Genomic DNA, 18656 nt, shown 5'->3' with positions numbered 1-18656 from the left:
GATAAGCACATCACATGCTGTACTGTCAAACCTTGTAGAAAATATTCTCAAGCACTCATTTTCAGAATAAAAAATATGGTCAGCCCATTGTATGATCAATCATTTATATTTAGAGGATTTAGCCTCTCACACAAAGGATCAAAACTCATGTAGCAGCATGATGGTAATTTGTAAATGATGGTCCCATTTAGAGTAAAATAGACCATAGAGCAGGGTATGCTTTAGGGTAGGGCTACCTTGTGATTGACAGGTCACTACAGAGCCGTATACGGCGCCCATCACTCCTACACAGTCCAAATATGATAACTTCAGTCACTGGTTGCAAAAAAAACAAGATGGCGACGGCCAAAATGCTAATTCGAGGCTTCAAAACAGTAGTCCTCAAACCAGTGGTGTCACGAAGACAGTCAATGGTCAAACCCTATACGTTCAGGGCATTATGCTCGTTGCAGAGGTCTGGTGAGCTCACTAACTTTCATATGCTGCTGTCACACTCGTCGCTGTGTAAGTTGAGCTGGTCTCCAATGACGAGACCAAGCGCCAACCAGCGTTGTTTCACCCTGTTCCGTTCCATCTGAAGAAGATGTCATTCGCTAGTTCCCAGTAATATTTAACGTCATAACTAAGTCAAAGAGCGCTTGACCAACACTTCAGCGGCTACTCGCCGACAAGCAACTCTTGTCTGTTTTGTTGCTCTTGTCAGTCTTTGTGTGAACACAGCACAGCTCTACACCTCCGGATTTCTTTCATTTTTAAACTTGTAGTCTAGTCGTCACATCTTTTCACAGTAATAGTCCTCCACCTGTAAACAGCTTTTGACTTGTAAAATCGGTAAACAAACTTTAGTTCTGACCAGAAACAAAAATCATGAGCGAGCACTGACCAAACGAGGAGCACCCACTCGGAAAACATCCTCAAAATGGAGCCTTAAGCTTCCCGACTGGCACTCGTTATGATGGAAAGCAGACATCCACGAAAAGAAAATGGAAAGGTTAGAAGTACTGTAGCTCTGTATTTTCAGCGCAAAACACTCCGACTGCTCCTGACGTCTCTTTTCACGCCGCTGCAAGTAATGAGGCAACTTGCCTTGCCAATTGTGCCTAATTAAAGGTGTTTGATCACATCAAAATCTTTCACATGAAAATAATTGTTTCTTTGTGTGACATTGAGGTAATTAAAGTACCTCCTCTACTGTCTTCTGCAGCACACGGATAATCACAAGGTCAGATTTGTCTCCGGCTTTCTGCAAGGGCAGTACTAAGACTGAAGGCTAACCTTCTCCAGCTTTCACTGCATCTTAAATGAGGGAAATTACACAGATGTACTGTACTAATTCTCTCTGATGCTTAAAAGGGTATACCTCTTTAATACCGGGCAGTGAACGCGTTTTACTGCTATTTATAGCACGCTCTGAGAACTGTATTTAAAATATTGAGTTGGTATTGAGACAGCAGACAGTTGTCCCCTGACATAAAACATTTGCCTTCCCTTCCCGGGGCTGACAGGCTGTGTGGCATCCTGCCGCGCCAGACTGTGAAATGATGTGCAGAGCCCCGAACGAGGGAAGAGGGGAAGGAGGAAAGGTGGAAAAGGGGTTTATTAATGGCCAGGCGGCTGGGTGGGGTTTACTTGCCACTTGGGCTGCTTGTCAGGTACAGCTGCTCCAGACTGTGTTTTGTTTTGTTCGACTCACGTCTCCTTGATTCAAAGTCAATGGCAGCAGCAGCTGTTCCCAAAACACCAGCCTCCTGTACAGGCAGCGGAGAGATTTTCAATGCACCGAGCTCTGAAGAAAAAACATTGAATAATCTTGCTTTCATATCAAATGTAAAAAACAACAAACTAAAACAGGTGTGCAGGGAATATCACGTCTTGTCTTAGATGGAGGTGCAGTAGGTTTGTGACGCATCACGTGCAATGTGGAGGGAAATGTCTTCTGTTTTTGTTTTGTTATCATGCTTGGAAGCCCACGGCTCATTTCCCTCATGCAAATGAGAGCTGCGAGCAAAAAGAGGGAAGGCAAATGCTATTGGAAGGCTGACAGCTCGTGTGGAAAATGTTGTGCGACTGGCGCTGAGACCAGCACAGTCCCCCAGTGTGTGCCACTGAGGGGAAAGAAGGAGTGAGCCATAGAGGGGTGGGGGGTCGGGGTGGGGATTTCCTTTTTTCATGTGAGCGTTGGCATTGAAGGGGTTCTCTCAAAAATGTATGTCACCGAGGGGAGGGCTTCCAAACCATGAACAGACACTGAAGACGACAATGTCACTGACCGCGAGCGGCGAGGAGAATCGGTGGAACCTGTGGTTGTAGCCAGTGAGTGCGAGTGTCTGCTGCTGGGACACGAATAGCTGCTGTGAGGTCACATTTTTACAAACTAGAGAAATCTTTTGGATCTGAATATTGACGCATAGGCGAAGATGGAACCTCCAGAGCAAGTGACTTGTGGGCACTTAGCATCCAAGTACTTCATGTAGCCAGCTACCATCCTCCAGACTGCAGTTCTGGAAGTTACGTAAGCTCCAGATATAAATACTTTTTTTTCTTCTTCACTGTGAGAGAAGAGGCCAGCTGTGAGCGAGGACAGAATTGGAGCACCTTGTTCCTTTTATATTGTGTGCACCAACGAGGTCCCAGTCCAGCGCCCGTGATTTCCAACAGTAGACCCATTTCAGCGCGTGCACACTGTGGGGAGATTGTGCCGCAGTAACCTCACACTCAGGATAACGCGACGGAAGAGAAATCTGGAAAACTGGTTTCCTTACTTGCTTTCAGTTTGTTCCAAGTCAAGGTTGACTGAGTAAACTCATTAGACGACTGCCACTTGAACTGCTGATTTCCCCCCTGAGAGCCAACTCCACATGGGGCTCCACACGCATGGAGCATTTTAAATCGTTTAATAAATGAACAATACAGCTGTATGATAGTTTGAGGCAGGCTTTGGGAACCATCATGTTATGAGGATGAGGGTGCAGCTACACAAGCAGCCAAGACACAAAGTAAAGTATCATTCAAAAGCTTAAACCAACAGGATATTAGACAGAGGGAGAGAAGGAGTTCAATTGGATCATAGGCGCAGAGGGCGGGATCACACATTGTGTGACGGATGTATTGGTTGGAAGTTTAGGTGCACACCTTCATGTAGCATGAGGTCACCTTTACCGTTTTCCGCTCAGTGACAGTTTTCCAGGAAGTTGAAGGGATTCAAATGTGAAACAGCCTTGGGCAGTTGAATGCGACTGGTGTCACTCTGAAAGCTGTTGGGTTTTCATCGATGAACAGGAGGTGCAGAGAGAGTATTGTGCATCTATGTGTGATGACTGTGCTGTTTTACTGTCCCATGGATGAATGTTTATGTTTTCTATTTAAAATAACATATTTCTAGTGGAAATCAATTCATTTACTCAAGTACTACACTGATGTACATTTCTTAGCCATTTCTACCTTAGTTGAGTATTTCAATTTCATGCTACTCCAGTACATTGATCTGACTGCTGTATTTAGGTTCTATTCAGGTGAAGAATTTACAGTAAAGCTATGGTAAATTTATAAAATACAATTTTAAATCCCCTTTAAAAAAAAGCAGGTTCTAGTTACTACTACTGCTGCTGCTTCTACCACTTATGCATTGGCAATATTTTTAATAATCACCACAGCTTCCAATTTCGAGTATATACTTTTACTTTTGATTCGTTAAGTGCATCTTACTGTCTGTAGTTATACTCACTATGAGGACACTTTTTAATTCAGGACATTTAATTGTAATGGGAGTATTTTTTGGATGTAAACCATGAAGTAATGATAATATTTTAGCTTGTTTTAATATGTTACACACATAACCGTACACATATGAACGTACCTGTAATTCCTACAGTTAACAATCACTTCCTGGGTCTTGATGTAAGCTGTAGAGTAAAGTCACTGGACTTCCTGGGTTCAGGCCCGGCATCCTCTGAAGCAGTGGTATCCAACCTTGGTTCTTTGGACTCGGAGGCTGTCTCTCAATACCAGGACGGCCCACGATGGACCCGAGAAGGGTGTTCATGTCTCCTTGAGAGAAAGGTCTGCAAGACTGCAAGGACGGAGAACCCATGCTGCCAGAGTTTGATACATTCTGTTTGGTTGCCATCGTGCAGCTCATTCCACCAACGACAGGACAACATCACCGTCTGAGCGTGTTTGCGTCACATTTATTTTGTTTTTACACGGATGCTCATTGTATTCATCCTATTTTCCTGTTCAAGCGCTGCATCCATGTAAATGAGTCAAATAAAAGCACAAGTAATAAAACTATCTCAGGTACATTTCAGGAACTTATTTTTATTTTCAAACATCCCAAGTGAGCTATTACTCTTATCTCTTGAGCGCACGGCTAAACGATGCATGGACAAATTAGCTGATGTGCGAATCACATAAAGTCAAAAACACATTGCAGTGATCACAGGCCATCTTAATGTAAACATTTTCTTTGCGAACTCAACAACGAAGCGGCAATCAAACCCAGTGCTTTCACTCAGTTTGTGTCAGCTCTAAGGACGACTGATTGCTGTCTCTGTAAGCTGCAAATAAGTCAGTCTTATTCGGTCTGTGGTCTGAGAGCAGCTGAAACTGGCCTCATTGATTTAAGCTAATCCTTTGGCAGCTGGCCGCAGGGCTGCTTCCCAAACTCACACTCAAACTATCCTGCCGCTGCACCGCTCTCACATCAACAGCAGGAGTCTGGGTGTTAACGGTGACCTTGAGCAAGGCACTTTGTCTTCGTCGTCGACCCCCCCCCCGTCAGCTCCAGGGGCGCTGATGAGTTGACGTCTATAACCGAGGAGATAATTTCCCCACAGGGAGCAAATAAAACGACGTCACGTAACAGCACAAACACGACGGAGCCGCGTGAGTCCAGTCGTTTAAAAAGGCAGATGTTTGAAGTGGCCGCACGAGGCACAGGTACGGCGTAGCCAATGGGAGCGCGGGGGGGGGGGGGGGGGGTTCTGAACAGCGAAGAGGCGGTCCGCCCCGGCGCAGTGAGCGCACACCTTCAGATGGAGATGAAGTAGCAGCAGGAGCAGCAGCAGCCGAGCAGCAGAGCGACAACAGCGTCTGCGCCGCGGATCCGGAGTGTTTTTTCTTCAGGTGGGGGAACAGGTGACGGAGCGGACCGACAGACACTCTCAGCCGCCTCGACGTGCATCGGTGGAAATTACTGCGGCTTCACCCCCAACCCACCCGCCACAGTAGATGTCGATCATCTAAGGCCAGTCCGCCAAGATGGAAAACGCGCACACTAAATCGGCGACCGAAGTTTTAGACAACTTCGGCGTGAACGAAAACACCGGGCTGACTCTGGAGCAAGTCAAAGTCAACGTGGAGAGATATGGACGGAACGGTGAGTAGCAGCCCTATGTTGTCTGATTCATCCTCATTTTGGGTCAAAAGCTGCTGCGTATATCACGCTGCGCGTATCGATTCGTTTGGCCAGGAAATCCAACTGCTGCCGTTATATTTCAGGCTGCTGCGAATCGTGCGCGTAAAAGAAAACCCTGTTCCCGCTTATGCACAGTCGGAAATGTTAGTGGCACGTTCATTGATGCACACGCCTGTATTTAAATCATTCCTTGCATATCACAACGGTTAAAGTTAGAGACACATCTGGGGGGGGGGGGGGGGGGCACATCGATGCAAATAAAGGCTTATTAATTAAGATCAATTAATTCATCCGACTTATTTAAATTCAGCTCGTCCCCTGAGGTCGCCTCCTGTCAGGTCTCGTTTGAAACTGCAATTGGCATCACCCGCCCCAAGGTGTTGACACAGTGATGTGACATCCCTGGCTGTCATGCATGGGGATCAGGAAGTGCAGAGCAGGCAGGCCGCTGGAGTGGAAGAGGATGTGGCTGTGAGAATGAAACGGATCCTCTTGAACAACCTGTTTTCACTTTCAACAGTTGTTCCCCACACATGGCGTATAGTTTCCGTTTCAAATTACGAGATAACAGAGAGAAGTAGCATGATGTCGAGTCAACTGACATGTTTCGAGTAATGAGGATCACAGAAGAAGTAAACCTCAACTGTCCAAATATCAGTGCAAGTTAAGTTACTTTTGAAGCAGGTGGCTTTCAGGTGAGGATCAAGTTTCTCTTGAGCAGCGGCTCTCACACAGTTCTCTCCCCCCCCCCCCCCCCCCCCTCCCCCCTTACACTGAGCTGGTGATCAATAAGTGTTGTAGTGTTGGGGCCCGGACCACCTGGCATCACCACACCTTTCCCTCCCGGCCTGTCATTTGCATGTGTGGCCAAGCTGCCGAGCAGAGCGGCACATTGTGCCAGTCAAACAGTAGCCCTTTTGTTGCAGCAAGCCGCTCTACCCAGGGGCCTGTGATGACTTCATGGAAACAGAGCAACGTCTTGCCACAAGATAACATCTCTTTCGCTCTTCGCTGTGAACTTCCTGCCTGCCTTGTGCACAGCGCATTACAGATGCATGCCGGAGGGAGGGAACACCCCCCCCCCCCCTCTTTATTTTTTGCCTTCTGAGGGTTATTCACTATAGCTGCTCATCCACGAGCCAAAAACAAAGGGGAAGAAACTGCATGAAATTTGCATTGGTTTGTTTAGTATTTTAGTACATGCCATCGCAGGCTGCTAAAGGTCTCTTTCCCCTCTGATCGCAACCCGCACACCTTGTGTTTTGTTCCAGGGTAGCATCCGTTTCAGAACTGTTTGTACGCTTACCTCTCCCCCACCGGCGCACAATGTTTTGTGTCTCATTACCAGCAGGACCATTAGCCTAAATCAACATGTCCACAAATACAGATCTCCGCTGTGCGTCACAAACACAGTTTGGACACGACAAGGCGGAATCATCACGCTGCTCCGAGGAGTCCGTAGGAGGACGATGTGACGTGTTTTGGCTCACACGTGACAATCCTGGAAAGGTTTCAAGGCGCTCGGTCGGCCTCCAGATATCTTGGATGGATGAGTGGTTTCTAAAAACATCTGGACCGTCTTTTACCACAAAGCAGTGTGTGCGCCGCAGACAGAAGACGGCTGACCTCTTATTCACCCCTTTCATTTAGAGTTTTATTTGTTACCTCATCACAGGAATTGCAAATTTACTGTTGGGAACTACAAGCACCTCAATTTACAAGGCAGTTTATCACTGTGATTGTGAAATAGATGGTTCTGATGTAGTGGAGGAAGTCACAGGCCTCTCTCTCGCTCTCTCTCTCTCTCTCTGTGTGTGGGGGTGCATCAAGAATGTTTGTGGTGTTACAGCTTGTGGTGTTTGATGATTGTGTCCTGTGCACTCACACACCCCAATTTATAAAGCACAGTCCATTCACTTTCAGGAAGGACACATTGTCCTCACGAGCAGTCGGCGTGTTTTTAAAGAGGGGGTTGACCTCTCCAGCGATTCTCAAAGGTGGTGAGGAACAGGTGAGGGGGTGTCTGGGGAGGAAGGGCCTCTTCACAAGAGCCCGTTTCATTTATTGAACCCTCCTTTTTTAAAACGTTTCAGAGACTTTCCTACTTCGTCAGACTTTGAAATATTAAAGTGTAGTTAAATTAGGAAGCATTATTGATCAAAGCATGTCAAATAAATCCCCCCACTTTTTTTTAATTCAAGAGCATTCTTGGTTGGGAAATTGTCCATTTGACACTCCTTTCAGGAGAGGGAGGGCTATTGTGCAACGTATTCTGGTTAAACAACCCAGCGGTGCATGCCGTTGCACCATCAAGATACAGTATCCAATGTTAGATAGCTTTCAGCAGTATCAAAGACCATCTCCACCACAGCCACAAACCAACCCGCATCTTCATCTGTGGTGCACTCTGCACACCAGCTCCACTGAGGCTCTGTCCATCCCGTAGACATCAAGTCATTTGTATTATTTGATTGATTCGATTCTTAGACGAAGTGTGGGCTTGTCTCCCCCCCCCCCCCCCCTTTTTAAGCTACAGAAACCGTTCAACTATCCAAATGTTCAGCTCCTTCAGCTCATCTCTGCTATGACTTTTTCTATTTCTAACTTTTAGACTTTTTGAATTATTAAGCTTTATATTTTCAATGGGAGCTCTATGGAGAATATTTTCAAATCCTCAAACTTCTTCAACTTTCAAATCCTTCAACTTCCTCATACTTTCAGCTACAGACACCATTTCAACTTTCAAATGTTGAGAAAACCCTGAACTATTGCCAACATGATTCAGCTTTTTGATATCTTTTGAACTGCAGCAATTTAACTTTTATGATTTTTCAGCCCTTTTCTGACTTTATAATGGGTGTGTATTGCGCAGCTTAGAGTGCGTGATGTCACCGCTGGAGTGAAGAGCAGCTTGAGATTAAGCCACATTTTTTATACTACAGACACAATTTGTACAGGATCTGTTCTTCAACTCATTCTTCCTCTCAATTATTAATATCGGAGCAATAGGAGCTACGGTTATGGGAGTTTTGATGATTTGTTTGAGAGGTGTTTCCCTGTTTTATCTCCATGAAATGGCTTTAGGCACACAGGTGTTTGCGATTGAGCCAATTAGTGATGTTGATAAACACACAGACTCACAGACACACGCGCACATACACTCCTCTCCCTCTCTCTCTCTCTGTGTCTCTCTCATACAGTCATTCAGGTCTTATGCCGTGTTCACACCGGTCGCGTTGATTTTTTGACGCGCGTCGAGATTACATACAAAGTCTATGCACAGACGCGATGAGACTGGCGCGCCGCGATTTTGCGATGGCGCGTTGGACGCGTTACTGCAGTGCGGTGGACGCGTTGGACGCCGCAAAATCGCCAACGCGCGAGTTGAAATTTTTCAACTTCAGCGACATAATCGCGTGACGCTGTGGCGCGATAGCCTATCAGCGTTGAGTTGCTCCCCCTGTCATCACTGGCTTCCTGCCGTTGTTGAATCAGGAAATAAATCCTGTAGCCGTCTGTGTTCACCCAGAGCGCTACGATACCTCATATCAACAGAGACCGGACCAAACTATGCGTATACATGTGTGTGTGTAAACCATACGGTACAAACAATGAATAGACGCTGCCGTATTTACGTCTACGTGACGTTATTGAGTGCTGGTGGAGCTGCTATGATGTTAGCATAGCCTAGCACCGATCCATCCTTGAGAAGACAAGTAGCCTACAAATCGGCATCATTACGTAGTTATTTCGGAGTCCCTTTTTGTCGGTTTATTGCCATTGAATCACAGCCAAATCAGTTTATTTTGTGTTCCTACAGCTGTAGTAAACAGCGACCGGTGGCTTGCTAGACACAGTGAATACAGCTCGATACAATCCACGGAGCTCCTCTGAACAATATTATGAACCAGACATGACGGCGTTTGGCATTCCGATGTTTGAGGGACTTCCACAACACGTACAAAGCAGCAATTGTCCTTATTCCTTTCACGGTTGACAGTGGAAATAAATGGCGGCCAGATGGAGGCTTCCAGGACGATAAACCACGCCCCCTCTCCGGCGCTACGTGATTTTGCGGCGTTTGGTGTGAACACGACCGGCGGCGCGTTGGACGCGATTGTGCAGTGCGTTGGACGCTTTTTTGCAGTGCGTCAAAAAATCAACGCGACCGGTGTGAACGCAGCATTAGGGATCTTTAGAAGTCTTTCCCCCCTCCTTCACCCCCCCCCCCCCACACACACCATTTCAAAATAAAAGCCCCACAGAATGAATCCTAACTGAAATGCTTGTGATGAGCCTGTCATTTAATAACCGGTTTGTGTTTATCTAACATTATGATTCTGTCTCCTCACCCCACACCCCATTTCAAAATAAAAGCCCCAGAGAGTGAATTCTAACTGAACTGCTTGTGATGAAGCCTGTCATTTAATAACCTCTGTTTATGTGTGTCAAACATGATGATTATGTCTCCTCTCCCCCTCCCTCCCCACCCAGTCCCACCCTTTCAGAATATCAAAATGTTCAGCTCTTTCAGGAGAGGTGTGATATGACTTCATATTTGTAATCTTTCAACTTTTAGAATTATTAAGCTTTTTGCAATTTTTAAAAAATTGGATATCTATTTTCAGCAATGTTTTTGAGATTCCTTTCAGCATTCCAACGCATTTTCAGCAGGAAATGCATTTTCTAGTTGGGTGATGCCATCCTCTGTAAGTTATGCAATGTACCTGCACTTCCCTCACGCTGATTTCTTCCACGAATAATGATTACAACCTCCCCTTGTGGGATCTCGCTCTGTCGTTTCTCTTCCTGTTCTGCAACTCGACTGATTCGCTCCTGCGTTTGAAATACGAGTTGTTCTGCCGTTGCCCCCCCCTCCCCCCCCCCCCTCCTCCCCCCTCCCCCTCCTCCACACGGTGCACATTGCAGCACACTCCTCAAGCCGGGGTTTGTCGGTCTCCACAGCCCTGTCGCACGTTTTGGTCCAGTTGAACTGTGGTAGCAGCATAACAGTTTTTGTGTGGGCTGAAAAAAAAAAAAAAAGGAGAGTTAAGTTGTAGAAAAGTAATTTGAAGTCCTCTGGGTGTTTAGTCACTTCCCTGTCCTTGTGGGATGTGTGTGTGTGTGTGTGTGCCTGCCCAGCCACCTTCAAAGGAGCTGTGATCCTGTTCTAGCTTGTCACTTGTCTTGCCCGCCTCCCTCCCACCTCTGCATCTGTCAGTCACCATCATCATGCCCTTATGGTGAGATGAAGTTGAGTCACCGGGCTCTAACGCGCGGCCGCCTGCCGACCGCAGAGGAAAGGGTTTCAACCCAAAGGTGTACGTGTATGCTGCACTACGTGTCTGAGCTGGTGGCGTACCGCGAACTGAGCATGTAGTCGCCTCAATGCATTCAGAGAAGAAATGTGAGGTAATAACAGTGAGCCGTCACGTGTTTGCGTCTGATGTGTAAACCTGTTCCGCGTCACTTGGACAGGTTTGGCCAAAAGAAGGCGAGTAACAATGAGCCATGGTATAAAACAGCAAATAACATGAAGAGACAAGAACATTATTGTTGGAATGCTGTTAAGCATTCCAACTATTGTTATCCTGTTTCTTTATTGTTGGAATGCTGTTAAGTTCTTCAACTCATTCTTCCTCTCAATTATTAATATCGGAGCAATAGGAGCTACGGTTATGGGAGTTTTGATGATTTGTTTGAGACGTGTTTCCCTGTTTTATCTCTATGAAATGGCTTCAGGCACACAGGTGTTTGCGATTGAGCCAATTAGTGATGTTGATAAACACACAGACTCACAGACACACGTGCACATACACTCATCTCCCTCTCTCTCTCTGTGTCTCTCTCATACAGTCATTCAGGTCTTAGGGATCTTTAGAGGTCTTTCCCCCCTCCAACACACACACACACACACACACACGCCATTTTAAAATAAAAGCCCCACAGAATGAATCCTAACTGAAATGCTTGTGATGAGCCTGCCATTTAATAACCGGTTTGTGTTTATCTAACATTATGATTCTGTCTCCTCTCCCCTTCTCCCCCACACCCCGCACCCCATTTTAAAATAAAAGCCCCACAGAATGAATTCTAACTGAACTGCTTGTGATGAAGCCTGCCATTTAATAACCTCTGTTTATGTGTGTCAAACATGATGATTATGTCTCCTCTCCCCCTCCCTCCCTCCCCCACCCAGTCCCACCCTTTCAAAATAAAAGCCTCATGGATTAACTGTATTTCAACGTTTAGCTCAAAATTAGGCTTTTTTGTTGAAATAATGAATGCTCTTACTAATACTGCGACAACTACTACTACTGCTAATATTTCTATTATTACTACTACTACTACTTCAACTTTTGCTGTTGCTACTATTACTACTACTGCTATTACTACCACTACTATTATTACTTATACCACAACTGCTATTCCTGCTACTACCAGTACTAATACTACTACAGCTATTAGTATGACTGCTACTAGTACTACTGCTACTTCAGAAACTGACTTTACTACTACTACTTATTATACTACTACTGTTATATAAAATACTACGACCACTACTACAGCTATTACTAAGCCTACTGATACTACTTCTTCTAATTACTAATACTTCGACTACAACTTCTACTACTACTGCTACTACAAATATCACTACTGCTACAGCTAGTACTTATTCAAATGCTACTAATACTTCTCTGCTAATAATACTTCTACTACTACAACAAATATCACTACCGCTGGAATTCTTTTAAGCTACAGAAACCGTTCGAATATCAAAATGTTCAGCTCTTTCAGGAGAGGTGTGATATGACTTCATATTTGTAATCTTTCAACTTTTTGAATTATTAAGCTTTTTGCAATTTTGAAAAAATTGGATATCTATTTCCAGCAATGTTTTTGAGATTCATTTCAGCTTTCAGCATTCCAACGCATTTTCAGCAGGAAATGCTTTTTCTAGTTTTCTTTTGATGCTGTTTCCTTCATGATTTCACAGTGAATAATTAAACATGTAATAATGCCAAACTTTGTCATTTATGTCCACATTCTTCTACTTTTCAAATTGTTTTTTTGCTAATAGTATATTCATCTTTTCAAACCAGTCATAAAATCTTCATAATCATAAAATATCTTTTGTTTGTTCAACCTTTAGGACCAGTGTTTGTTTCAAGAGTCCTCCCAGACTAAGACACCATTAACATGTTAAATACCAAAAATTGTGATATTAACTTCATTGAAACTCAAACACAAAATAATGTGTTTGTCTCTCAATACTTTCCAACTTCCACACACAGTGTGTGATACTTATAGTCCCCCTGCTCATTTGTACCTGCAGAAGATGTAAAGCTCTCCAACAGGTCTTAAATGTATAATAAAACATAGACCCTTTGGTTCTCAGCAAACATTACTCAAACAGGAGTAAATGGCGCATTTTATTGGAGAGTTGGGGCATATTTCCAGTTGTGGATGTGGAGCTCTCGTGAGTATTTACAGTTGTGTGGGGAGTAAAGTTAATAGAAGCCGCGGTGCCCAGGTTTGTGGTAATGCTGGAGCACGTGTAACAGTGTGGCTCACTGATGTGTTTTTATCGATTGCACAGAGGGATCAGATGTATCACGCTTTAGCTACACAATGCTAGTTTGTAGACTCGGATTCGTTGTTGGTGTCAACAGACTTATCCTTTAATATAAATTTGAGGAATTTACTTTTGTATATGCACGCTCAAAGTGTAGGTTATGAAAGTAACACCAGCCTTCACAGCGACATGCGTCTAGTGTTAGTGGGTGTATGTGTTGTGCTTTATTTATTTATTCATTTATTTATTTTTTGCCATTTGGAAAATAGTTCCGCAGTTTGAAATCGACACGAGTTGACTGGCCTCCACTGCTGTTGGGCTCAGATTGGTAACGTTGTACTGTACCGGGCATTTGATTGGATACCAGTGTCGCTCTGGTTTCTAAACCTAGAATGAACCCTATAAATAGCATAATGTTAACACGGATATTTCAGCCTGCCGATCCGGGGGATCGGACTATTTTTCACTACGTTCAGCTTCTCCCATTGGCTTAGCAGGTGGCCGGGTGCCATCCTCCCCGCTAGCCTGTTGGGATGTTAAAAGAAAATGGTTCTTCGCACAGCTGTGACCTTAAAGAGGAAGCGCCCCGACGAGATACAAGCTCTGTGCTAATCACCTCATGCATGTCCTGCTCAGTTGACAGGCCCTGTTCCTTTTCCTCTGTAACTCGCCAGCAGAGCTCATCGTACTGTTGACTGCTCAAATGTGGAGCAAAGCGATTATTTTGGGGAGCTTCAGAGTGTTTACTCAAACCTGAATCTAATGTGCAACAAGCAGCAGACTGTGTGCCGTTAGAGACCAGTGAAGTGCAATGTTTGTGGCAAATGGAATTTCTTATCAGATTGACCAAAATGTGTTGATTTCAAGATAAAGTATGTTTCAATAAGATCCGATCTGTGAGAATATGCAGCTCAAATATACATGGCATGCACAGGTAAAATGTCTCAGATGCTCTCACAGGACGAATATGAGAGTGATACAGCGCTTCAATTTCAGCACGAGCTGTTCTCTGCAACCTCACGATGAAAAATCCAGACTTTTTTTAAAAGACATTTCCCCCTGACCACAGCCTGATGACGTCGGAGACGGTCCAGCCAACGGGCAGCCGCAGCAGCCATTGAGCCGAATCTGTTTTTAATTGGCTAGAAAAGATGAAAAATATCCACTTTGAGACTATTCTCTATTTCTGACAGTCTTTCAGAGACGAGCCTCACAACAGAATTTATCTCTATGCAGCTTTGACAGTTGATGTCGTTTCCTCTCTGTGCCCAGCATGGAGAGAAGTACAGGTTGATCAGTTATTTAAACACGCATAGCTGCTGAAATAATCGTAATGAGCAGGATAGCTCACCATTCTTCTTCACTTGGTTTCCCCTGTGCATGCTTATATAATTATTTGCCTCTTTCTGAAATGAAACCATTATTTCCTTTTGTTTGTCAAGAGTATGCAACACCATGCTAAAGTCATCTCCGCTTGGGAGTCTGGATGTAACAGCAGGTTTTAAATATTTGCCGCATGTTTGTTGGGAAAATGTAACTGCAGCTTGAGGCTCATCCTGTTGCAGCGAACTGTGAAATTCGACTGTGGTTTTAAACTGCTTCTTAACTCGTGCGTTGCAAACGCCCGTTCACTTCGTATTACAAAATCAGTAACAAAGAACCTCAAACCTTTTGCGACATTGTAGGCAATAAAAGGCAGCTTTATTTATACAGCACATTGCAAACACAAATTAAATTTCTGTACGTGGCAATCAAAAGCATTAGAATGACATTTACAAACACTAAGCAATTAAATCAATCTGGCATATTGGCAGATACAGATCCCTTTGTTGTTTGATTATAGCAGCTGGTCTAAAAGGCCCCATCCGGCCCAAAAAATCATTTCAACCGCTCGGAAGTCAGTGTAAACCATCAAAAAATTACTTTGTTATAGTCATCATAGTGTTCATTTAAATTATTAGGACATAAAAGATTGGTTTTAATCCATAAAAATACAATCTTGCCATTAGTAGTTTTAATGATTTATTATAAGCTGTTTGGAGCTAAGTGTAAACAGGTTCATCTCTAATATCTATTTATGTTGCTCCTATTTATTGATTTATCTATTAATGTATCTCCTGCAACCAACTAGATTTATTAAAGTTTCTCACAACCACGACATTTTACACATGAACACATCATGATTACGTTATTTACGCAATACCGTTATCAGAGATCGGCGACAAGTAAAGCATGACGGCGATGTACTGATGGCATATTTTACTGAACGATCGTCAGTAGAACTTTATTTCACACTGATTGTTAACCTGAAACTGTAATAAATCGGCGCTTCACACGCGTGCCGAACCGTGAGGAGGACCGATCCGTACGGATCACGCATCGGCAGTGGTCCGTTACACAACTGTTAGCCAGCTAACAGGCTAAACTGAGATGTTTGAACATGGGAAACATTCTACCTGCTAAACATCAGCATGTTAGCATTGTCCTTGTGAGCGTGTTATCATGTCTATGTTGGCATTTATCTCAAACCACCGCTGTCAGCCTCACAGAGCTACTAGCGTGGTTACAAACTCTTGGTTTGCGTCTGAAATTCTCTGCTAACCTGCTGTTTAATACGCTAAAACAAAATGTGAGTTGTGTTTTTAGTCTGTCCCTGACATTAATATGAAACTATATCTGGGGAAACATTACAGTATGCAAAGAGGATACTACGCCGGCATAAATATCCCGCAATGCGGTAACGAGGTCAACTTTTATAATACGTAATGGCGGACAGCTGTAACGTAAATAATGCTTTAGTGTAAGTGAAAGATTTCACTTTGCGAGGCGTAATATAAATTAGTTCAGCTCACGAATCATTGTTTGGTCACATGAGAGTAGCAGTAATTACGGTTCAGTGCGTCCGAAAAGATGCAAAGTATTGTTTCGTCACACAAGTGTGATCGACGGTACACATTGTGGACGCTGCGTTGTTCTTGGTTTGTCTGGTTTTGAGTGCAGCAGCTTTAATCCAGTGTGAGGGGTTTCCGGGCCTGTAATGGCTGGAGAGTAGCTGCATGTCGTTATGCTGCAGAGGAATGATTAGCGACTAGTTGGTACCACTTCCTCCTCTGCTGCAGATATTCAGGGTTAGCGCTCAGAAGTCTGCGGGGCTTCCGAATATAGCCGCTGACACTTGACATGGCTGCGTAGGGCTTCCTCAGAGAAGGGAAGCCTTCCGGCCATCGTACAGACATTTATGTAAATGGCGGAAACATTGACTTTGCCGGCAGACTATAGACGTCTCTTCAGGCAGTTATCTGCAATGCCTTCTGCGTAGCAGAGATAATACGGTTTGGGAGGTCGACTGGGGTGCGTTTATAATTCACATTTGATACGGTTAATGCAGGCAGACCTTCCGGTGGGAGACTACATTAGGAGAGTGAGTGGATACAGGAGGCTGTAGTAGACCATGACATTAGGAGTTTCCATCATGGTATTTATAGGCCTGTTTTACATTCTCATGGTCAGCGGTACCTACGCCTCCCTGCTCACACTTAACCAGTCCGAGTCGGCGCTGCGTCAAGGCCTCGTTGATTGCATTCGTTATTCCTGGTAAATTGTGACAGACACTGTCACTTTACCTCGCTCGCTTTCAAGGAGCCTTCATGAGCCAAGTCGCCATGGTAACTGCTGAAAACTCTCATGTTTGTAGTTCACACAAGAACTCTGGCTTGTTCACACCGCTGAAGCAACGCACTCAGACGTGATGTGTGGTATTTGGGGCCCTGATGGTGCCGGCTGTAATTTGGTAATGGACTCGGTCAGACTAGAGGGAGGAGCGTAATAGGAGCTTGCGGTGAAACATTTCTTTTTATTTTTTTTATTAGCAGATAGTTCGCAGAGAGACAGATTAGCCAGTTTCTGGCTTTTCTTCCTGAACCTCTGGACACAGAAACCAGCTCCCTGCTGTTGTTGGCAACCGTCTCCAGGAAGTGTCTCCCTTCTGCGAGTAAACAAGCGCTTTTGTTCATTGTCCAGTCCGGGAGGGGGGAGGTGGGGGAGCTGCTACGGGGACATAGAGAGAGAGAGAAATGAAGTCAGTATTCAGGAATGTGCCCGGGCAATCCTCTAGTTGACACAGCCCAGATGACTGTGAGGGAATCCTTTGCAGAGGGAAGCCGGGGAACTCCATTCAACACCTCCAGCCCTTTCCCTCCTCCCCCCCCCCCCCCCCTCTTTCCCCTTCTGCCCATCTTGTCCTCTCAGTCATTCCATCTTTGTCTCCAGCATTCGAGTCGCAGCCAGCCTGTCTGCCATAAAAAACATTATACAACCAGGGAGGCTGACAGTAATGGGGAAACAGGCTCATGTCTGACTGGTGGAGCATGGAAAACAGCAGAGCCCACTTCTCCACATTTCTGCTGCTGCTGGCAGAGTGCAGCCAGGAGTCTCCAGACAGCAAGTTTGAAAAGCTCTTCACAACGACTCCTCAGCTATGATTGCGCAGGCCGGGGATGGTCATTCATGGAGACGCTCTCTGCACAAGGATCAGTCTCTCCAAGAAGGTTGTTATATGAGACCAATGATATTACTATCATGTGCAGGTTTGACTTTCAGGGAAAGTTCTGGGCTGAAATCCCTGTATAAGAACCTCCTCTGTTCTTTTAGTAGCTTGTTTGTACTGCAACGATCAGTTTCACTGCCCTGGGTTTTGTTACAAGCCAAATTAGGAAAAGTTATTTCACCTAAAATAAAGATTTGTATTTTTTTTTTTTATCGCCTTCGGGCGAAATTCCCTGATGGCCTTTGCAGTCTTTTGACCACCGAAAAGCTGTGGAACGATTCCAGAAGTCATGATGCCAAACAATCTTATATTTTCCGCCAGTGGCATGAGTAACGTGAGTTTGGAAGGACGCAGCGGGTTCACGTCATGGCCCTGCCTCTCCACAGGCTCACGTTTGATGCTTGTGCAGCGCGGTCTGAACAAAACATGCAGAGAAACACGAGGTTTCCGCTGTTTAAGGAGAGCACCGACGTTTCCACAAGGGAATGATGAAACGAAACACAGACTTTGGCAGCAGACAAATGCCCAAAATTGGGCATTTCGGCTGTATGTTGTCGTCGCTCGTCGAGCTCTTCAGATGTGATGGATGCCGTTTGCTACATTGGGCCTGTTCGGTCGCTGCTTGCCGTTGGACCTGACAAACGCAGTGACTAATCACGCCCCTGTCCCGCTGCGGTGACGCTGATCAACAGCACTTGTCAATTGGAATGTTTTTTTTAGAACATGACTGATGTGTTTTCTACTCGCACCAGTGACTCATGTGTGTGGTGGGTGTTGTGTTCTGCTAATCCAACCAGATAAGATGCTCAGCTTGCCCCCCCCTTCACAAAAAAACAATAAATATACAGCTTTTCCTTTCAAATGACAGATGATGTGAAAGAAACAAGCGGCGTGTTTTGATTCTTGGGTCTGTTTTTGTGGGAACTTGCCCACATACTGATGTAAAGCAAAGAAAAAGGGAGTGTTTACCACTGATTGCTGAGAAATAAACTCCAACGGTTTTAGAGACTGAGGCTGCAGCATGAATGTCAATGACATCACCACAGTTGTGATTAAGGTTGCCTGGACAATCTAAGGAAGGGTCGCTTTATTCTAAAAGCAATTTCAGATAGGGCTCC

At 44.8% G+C, this 18656-nt stretch overlaps 1 protein-coding gene across 1 annotated transcript in view; it reads left to right on the top strand.

Annotated features, from left to right (window-relative positions):
• Positions 1-5053: 5053 nt before the first annotated feature.
• atp2a3 (ATPase sarcoplasmic/endoplasmic reticulum Ca2+ transporting 3) overlaps positions 5054-18656 on the top strand; it is a 47904-nt gene continuing 34301 nt past the window's right edge. The window contains exon 1 of the mRNA XM_079284172.1: positions 5054-5377. Coding sequence (XP_079140298.1) covers positions 5260-5377 — 118 coding nt within the window. The 5' untranslated portion in view covers positions 5054-5259. The remainder of the gene's footprint in view (positions 5378-18656) is intronic.

The sequence above is a fragment of the Melanostigma gelatinosum genome (assembly GCF_949748355.1).
Source record: "Melanostigma gelatinosum genome assembly, chromosome: 14".
Taxonomy (NCBI): domain Eukaryota; kingdom Metazoa; phylum Chordata; class Actinopteri; order Perciformes; family Zoarcidae; genus Melanostigma; species Melanostigma gelatinosum.
This window is presented reverse-complemented; position numbering and strand designations above follow the sequence as displayed.